Here is a 7,815-nt window from a genome sequence, read left to right as displayed (position 1 = left end):
ACCTTAGCGGTCATTGTTCTTGCTCCTGAATGAGTACAATATACGCCATTGTGTATCTCTCGCATGACATAATCGGCCTGGTCAGGAGAGATATATTTTAATAGTGCCCAAGTATATCCTCGATGATAAAGATCATGGTCGATAAGAAGAAACCGAGCGACTTAATGTCTCATTGTCTTTTCTGATTGCGCTCCCCAATCTTCATTTTCTAAAAATGATTTGATGGGTGTCATCCAGTTTGGTTGTGCATCGGTTGTCATGCACTCGTCCGAGCTAACACTGGGATTCTCCAGGGTAATGTAGATGACCAACCAATGGAACCCTTTCTTTTTTACAGTGGCTAAATGTGAAAGCATATCGGCCCGGGTATTATGTTCCCGACGGGTGTACTCGATTATTACCTCAATAAATATGGAAATTAAATTTTGAACAAAATGATAGTATCTTTGGAGCAATGATTCCTTTACATCGAATTCCCCCTTGAGTTAGCCGACAACAAGTTGGGAGTCACTTATGCAAATAAGCTTTTTGGCCTCCAAATCTAGGGCTAGATTTAGAACAACTATAGTGACTTCATACTTGCATTGATTGTTTGATGTTTTGAATTCAAACTTTAATACTTTCTCGAGGAGGACGTCTCCTGGTCCTTCGAGCACCACTCCTGCACCGCATGATCTGCTTTTAGAGGACCCATCAACATGTAGGATCCAGTGAAGGTCCTCCTCGTTGGTTGGATGAGGGCTGAGGTCGATTGTAAAATCGACCAAAACTTGTAATTTAATTGTCCCCCTGGACTGATACTAAATATGAAATTTGGATAGCTCAACGCCTATCCAGTCATCCGACCGAACAAATCTGATTTTGCCAGTATTTTCATTATCGGATAGTCAGTCTTGACTATTATGTGATGATTTGGAAAATACATACACATCCTCCGTGCTGTTATCACCAAGGCCAAAACTACCTTCTCAATCATCTGGTAACATATCTTGGCACCGTGAAGTACCTAGCTGACAAAGTAAATTTCCCGCACCTTCTTTTCAATATCATGTAACAATGCCGCGCTCATCGTGTCTTCTGAGACAACAAGGTAAATGGTTATGGGCTATGTGGCGTTCGATTTTTTAATGATCAGTGGGGATGCCAAGAAAGATTTTAGTTGATGAAAAATCCCTTCACATTCGTCTGTCCACTGGAACTTAGCCGCTTTGCGTACCAATTGCACAATATCTATGCTAGCCTTGGTACAAATCTAGATAGGGTTGTGAGCGCTCGATCAGTCTTTGAATTTCCTTAACGTTCTCAAGACTTCGCATCTTGGTGATTTCCCTACACTTCTACGGGTTTGCTTCTATTCCACGATGGGTGAGCATAAAACCCAAGAACTTTCCTCCTTCAACCCCAAACACACACTTGTCAGGGTTGAGTCGTATGCCATGGTCGCAAAGAGCTTGAAACACTTCCTGTAGGTCTTTGATGTGTTGTTGGCATGAGTCGGATTTGACCACATTGTCATCCACATAGACTTTGACGTTCCAATCGAGCATCCTTTTGAAAATATAATCCATCAATCGTTGATAGGTGCCACCTGCATTTTTAAGGCCGAATGACATGACTTCATAATAGAAGTTATTACAGTCGGTCATGAACGTTGTTTTTTCTTTGTCTCTCGAGTGCATTTGAATTTGGTTATATCCACAATATGCATCCAAAAAACTTAAAATATGATGGTCAGCCACTCCATCGACGAGGCGGTCGATGCTTGGTAGAGGATAAGAATCTTTTGGACAAGCTTTATTAAGGTCGATATAGTTAGTGCATATTCTCCATTTTCCATTCGACTTTTTGACCATTACCACATTGGTCAACCATGTAGTATAACATGCTTTTTTTATGAAACCAGTTTTTACTAACATGTCGGCCTCTTGTCGTGCGGCAACACGCTTTTCTCCGCCCATCTTTCATTTTTTATGGGCTATTGGTTTAACTTCTTTGTAAAGGGAGAGATGATGTTATAACATTCGGGCTCACTCCAGGCATATCGACAGTTGTCCAAACAAACAAATCATCATTATTAATCAAAGTTTGGCTTACCAGCTTGTTGTCATCCAGTTTCAGGAAAGTCCCCATGTGTCGTATGTTTGTCATCTCAAAGAGGTAGAGGGCAAAGGTCCTTGCTTGGCTCAATACGGGCTTCATCGAGCCGAGGGTCAAGATCGACGAGGGCGGCCATGTGTTCTTTTGTCTTCCTCTCACAGGATCGTTCCCTAGTTGATTCCCTACATCTTGGCGAGCGTCCCCTCCTTCCCATGGATTGTCCGAGTGGTGAGGCCTTGTATAACCGAATGGTCGGTTAAAATTCAAACTTGCGACATAACATTCACGGGTAGTCTTTTGATTGACATGGACCATAACGATGTCATCGGCTGCCAATGGAAACTTCATTTCGAGGTGGGGAATGGACATTATTGCCTACAGGTGATTTATGGACGACCGTCCAAGAAATATATTATAAGAGGTATTTGCAATTACCAGAAGATAACTTATTTTTATTATTTTGCAAAGATACCCCTCTTCCCCAAACATGGTGTACAAACTGATGTTTTGCAAAGATGCCCCTCTTGCGTCCACCCGCTCTCCAGAAAATCCAACAATCTGGTCATCGTAGGGTTGGATTTATGATTTTAGAATCCAAATTTTCTTGAAAGTCTTCTTGTACAAAATATCGACCGAGCTGCCCTGATCCACCAAGACCTTGGTGATGGCGAATTTATCTAACTCCATGGTGATTACCATGGGGTTTTCCTAGTCTAGGTCGATGGTAGTGAAGTCATCATCTGTGAAGGTGATTGGCGGAATCCTCGGTCGACCCTTGGTGGTTATCAAATGGACCGACTGAATGGCTAGAAAGTGTTTTTTTCTTGGCAGAATTGGAACATCAGCCTCCAACAAATCCTCTGGCGATAGTATTCACTTGTTGGGGTCTCGGTTCTCCAGGGTGGGGCTTTACGAATTCATCCCTCTCACCGACTGAAGTTTCCAAGTGGAATCAGACCAGCTATGGTGTTGATGATCTCGCAGATTCCATGTCTCAATTGATCGTTCCTCTGGGGACTCTCGCTCTGTGGCCGAGTCCTATGTACAAGGCTTTCACTTCTTCTTCTTTGCTTGGCAGGAAGTTGGTCATCATCAAAACGACGTTATCCTTCTTGTCCACGCCGTGTGTATTGCTCTTTCCAGTCCCAAGGAGGATACCTTTCCCTTTGTGGGGATCGGTATGATTTGGCGTTTGTCTGTACAAACTTGCGCAAATGATCGTCTTGGATAAGTTGCGATGGTACTGATAATGTTTGAACATATCGGCGTTTCTTAGACTTTGTAGTTGCTTTAAGGTCGGGATCAATTCAGCTTGTCATGCCTCGTCCAGAATTTTACCCTTGCAGCATCCAATGGGCTGTAATAAAGAAATCAAGGTCCTCGATTTTCTCTGAACCTATCTTACCAAAAGTCAAAGTCAATTCAAAGTAAGACATAGATCGCCAAGGTAAGACATCGCCCTAAAGTTGTGTGGAGGCGCTGTGGGACCCTCCGCACATTGTAAGCGATCGGGTCAAAGGGGCACGTGACAAGGCCCACGCGCTCATTAAAGAGCTCCAAAGAAAGGTTGCATGCATGACACGTGGTCAATTAGGGCACCCACGAAGCATGATGGCACGAGAGATACGACGCTCAAATTTGAACCCAAGCGGCCACAAGGTTAATCATTGCACTCCAGATAAGGAAAGCCCATGTGCCAGATACGCTCAGATCCTAGGAATAGCGGCGCAAGGGCCTTCTCCAAGGAACCCTAGATAAGAGCAGCAGCGCAAAGGTAAACCCTAGTTTTCACCTATATAAAGGGCACGAAGAGCCCTAGTAAGGTACGCTACACAGTTTTACATGCTTTAACCTAGTTCTCATAAAGTTACGCAGAACACTAAACCCTAGTTGTTCTTGACGGCACACCCACTGTGAGCACAAGGCAATTAGGGCAACACAGCTTTAGTCACATAGTTTCAGTCACTGAGATGATCATACAATTTTCAGTCACATTGGTGTTTCTCGCTAGCTGACTTGATCGTCGGAGTGCAAACGGCCGCGAGGGCGCCCCTTTGTTCTTCTTTTTTCAAGTACTTATAGACAAGGCAGAATGAAGGTGCCCTAGCTCGTGAGGACAAGCCACGCATAAACACGACCCAGGTCAATCGGCCGGAACATCTGGCGCCCATCGTGGGGCCGATATAAACGTCGGTTCCACCACACAAGCTTTCAGTTCTAGTTCTCGAAACCCAGATAAGTTGAAAGGATCTCCAGAAAGCCATGACCACCCGACCAGCGCGCGCCAGGAGTGAAGAGATGAACCTGCAACAACTCATGGGTATGGTGCAAGGGCTGCAGCACACGATGGCAGCCTCAAAGGTGGAGCAGGAGCGCATGCAGGCAGATCTGGCAGCCTCTCAAGTAAGAAACGACGAGCTCCACCGTGCCAATGAGGAGTTACGCCGTGGATGGCGTAACAGAGACGAGCCTGAGGCCGCATCCCCACCCAGCGAATTCACAACACCGTTTTCACAGGCAATTCTGGAGACAGCGATTCCCAATACGTTCACGGGACCTAAAGCGACCTTCACCGGGGTGGAGGATCCTGAGGCACACCTCACGGCGTTCCACACACAGATGTTGCTGGTAGAAGGTTCAGACGCCGTGAGGTGCAAGCTTTTCATGAGCAAATTGACGGGGATGGCTATGGATTGGTTCATCAGCCTCCCAGAGGGCCACGTCACGTCCTTCGCCCAACTTTCACAACTATTCAGAGAGCAGTATCTAGCCAACAGAACTCCCGCCCCAGTCTCATATGATCTTTTCGACGTCAAGCAGTTCCAAGGCGAAACCCTAAAGGAGTACATAAACCGTTTTGGGGCCCAAGTGGTGAAAGTAGGCACCACGGAGGAACCCATGATCGTGTATGCATTCAGGAAGGGGGTACGTCCCGGATCTTTCAGTAAAACGCTTAACTGCAGCCGCCCCAAAACTTTTGCTGAAATAAGGCGACGAGCGGTAGAACACATTGCCTCCGAAGGTGAGGCCTATGAGAAGTGCACAACCACTGCACCCACGCGGCCCAAGGCGTAGATACGTACGCAACCTGTTAAGGTTCACCAAGCCGCCACGGAGAGAAAGCACTTAGACAGGAAACGCGCCTATGAGCCAAGAAGGACCCAGCCTAAGGGTCAAACAGGGGAAAGAAGACAAGGAAACAGGCCACCAAGGCACAACTTCGTGATGGAACTCAAAGATTTGATCGCGGTGCCCAACATAGCCGACAGGTTGAGGCCATCGGTGAAGTCTGACAGGCTCCTGGGACCCCACAAAGAATCATGGTTCGAATTCCATGAGGCGTTTGGGCATCATATCAACAATTGTTTGGCACTGGGTCACCAGTTGGATGAACTTGTAAAGAATGGCTTCCTGAAGGACTACTTGGTGGAGAAGCAGACAGGACAATCGTCAGTTGCGCAACCGGCGAGTGGCGAGGCACAACAGCACGAGGTGCTCATCCACGGCGAGGTCCACACCATAGCGGGTGGGTTCTCGGGCGGTGGGTGCACCGCGTCACAACGCAAGAAGTATGCCAGGTCCGTAATGTCAGTGGAGGCTTTTGAGGATCATTCGCCCGACGTGGACATCACGTTCACCAAAGAAGATCTTAGGGACGTTGTGCCCCACGAAAACGACCCCATTGTAATCTCGCTCGTTACGGCGGGAAGGATGGTGCATCGAGCAGTGGTGGATCAAGGGAGCTCGGCAGATGTGATGTTCTGGCCAACTTTCGAAAAGTTACAGTAGTCCCTAGACCATCTGAGGCCGTATGGGGGCTGCCTATACGGCTTTGCTGGCGACCAAGTGGAAGTCAGGGGGTACATTGAATTAAGAACGACATTCACAGATGGGACGGTGTCGCGAACAGAGAAGATCAGGTATCTGGTCGTGAATGCCCCCTCAGCATACAACATCCTGTTAGGAAGGCCAACGCTCAATAGGATAGAAGCTGTGCCCTCCATAAGGCATATGAAGGTCAAACTACCTTCGATGGAGGGGGTGGTTATCACCATCCGCTCTGATCAAAAGGAGGCAAAAAAATGCTATGAAAACAGCCTCAGAAATAGGCGATCGGTGTGCCATGTAAGCACAACGCCACCCCCTGGTGCAGGTCCCAGTCAGGAGGACCGGCGAATAGGCACAACATTTCAAGTAATCGCTGAGGAGGACGCGGCGATGCCAGATGTGACGAGCATCGTAGAGATAGAGGAAGAAGGCGACCACCTGGAGACCGCCGGGAGTCAGGGATCGCAAGGGCGGTCATTGCCAGTGAAAGGAGGCCTCCGCCGGCCAAAGATTGGCTCAAGAAGGAGATCGGCGGAAAGCCATTCAAACTGGGAAAAACCCTAGATGACGAAACGTGGGACCAGATCGCCAAGGTAATAAGTAGACATCTGGACGCGTTTGCGTGGTCCGCCTCAGATATGCCGGGGATTGATCCCGACCTCTTGTCCCGTCGTCTAGCAATGGACCCCCAAGTCAAGCCAGTCCGTCAAAGAAGGAGGAAGTTCAATGAAGAAAGAAGGTAGGCGATTAGGGAGGAAACACAGAAACTCCTATCCGCAGGCCACATCAAAGAAGTGCAGTATCCGGAATGGCTTGCTAACGTTGTGTTGGTAAAAAAGAGCAACGGGAGATGGCGAATGTGCGTCGATTTCACAGATCTGAACAAGGCGTGCCCAAAGGATTCCTACCCTTTGCCCAGCATAGATGCCCTGGTAGACAATGCAGCAGGGTGCAAACTGTTAAGTTTCCTGGATGCCTTCTCGGGGTACAACCAGATAAAAATGCACCCCATGGATGAGGAAAGGACTGCCTTCATGACGGAAAGGTCATGCTATTGCTACAAGGTGATGCCCTTTGGGCTGAAAAACGCAGGAGCCACGTATCAGAGGCTGATGGATAAGGTGCTTGCGCCTATGCTAGGGAGGAACGTCCAAGCTTATGTCGACGACATGGTCGTGACGTCTCCGGAAAAGAATCGGAACGTGGCTGATCTAGAAGAACTGTTCGCTACAATAGCCAAGTACAAGCTGAAGTTAAACCCCGAGAAGTGCATTTTTGGCGTAGAAGCGGGGAAGTTTCTGGGTTTCCTCTTAACCGAAAGAGGAATCTAAGCGAACCCTGACAAGTGTGCTGCCATCCTGGCGATGAGAAGCCTTGCTACCGTCAAGGAGGTACAACAGCTTACAGGTCGGATGGTCGCTCTGTCACGATTCGTATCTGCCAGTGGGGAAAGGGGCCATCCGTATTTCCAGTGTTTGAAGAGGAATAACAGGTTTGTCTAGACGAGAGAGTGTGAATAGGCTTTCGTAAAGCTTAAGGAGTACTTGGCGAGCCCATCGATTCTGTGCAAACCTTAAGTAGGAATAACTAGCCCCGGTATCAGATAATAGATGAGAGTTAAAATCCGGGCGTTTAGTCCTTGAGTAGGGGTTGAGGGATTCCTTCGGGACGCCCCCTCCTCAAGTAGGAATAACTAGCCCCGGTATCAGATAATAGATGTAAGTTAAAATCCGGGCGTTTAGTCCTTGAGTAGGGGTTGAGGGATTCCTTCGGGACGCCCCCTCCTCAAGTAGGAATAACTAGCCCCGGTATCAGATAATAGATGTAAGTTAAAATCCGGGCGTTTAGTCCTTGAGTAGGGGTTGAGGGATTCCTTCGGGACGCCCCCTC

At 47.8% G+C, this 7,815-nt stretch overlaps 2 protein-coding genes across 2 annotated transcripts; both read left to right on the top strand.

Annotated features, from left to right (window-relative positions):
* The first annotated feature begins 4,359 nt into the window (after window positions 1–4,359).
* LOC137838346 (uncharacterized) lies at window positions 4,360–5,172 on the top strand. Its single transcript, XM_068647592.1, has one exon. The coding sequence runs from the start codon at window positions 4,360–4,362 to the stop codon at window positions 5,170–5,172; it is 813 nt and encodes a 270-aa protein (XP_068503693.1).
* A 150-nt stretch (window positions 5,173–5,322) lies between these two features.
* On the top strand, window positions 5,323–5,886 carry LOC137838342 (uncharacterized). The gene has a single exon (XM_068647588.1). The coding sequence runs from the start codon at window positions 5,323–5,325 to the stop codon at window positions 5,884–5,886; it is 564 nt and encodes a 187-aa protein (XP_068503689.1).
* The last annotated feature ends 1,929 nt before the right edge of the window (window positions 5,887–7,815 follow it).

Source organism: Phaseolus vulgaris, chromosome 11, assembly GCF_000499845.2.
Source record: "Phaseolus vulgaris cultivar G19833 chromosome 11, P. vulgaris v2.0, whole genome shotgun sequence".
NCBI classification, from domain to species: domain Eukaryota; kingdom Viridiplantae; phylum Streptophyta; class Magnoliopsida; order Fabales; family Fabaceae; genus Phaseolus; species Phaseolus vulgaris.
The sequence above is the reverse complement of the archived record's forward strand: the minus strand, read 5'-3'. Positions and strand labels throughout refer to the sequence as shown.

Excerpts from the sequence above, each read along its gene's own strand:
- LOC137838342 (XM_068647588.1), top strand. The coding sequence starts at position 5,323 with ATGGAACTCAAAGATTTGATCGCGGTGCCCAACATAGCCGACAGGTTG.
- LOC137838346 (XM_068647592.1), top strand. The coding sequence starts at position 4,360 with ATGACCACCCGACCAGCGCGCGCCAGGAGTGAAGAGATGAACCTGCAA.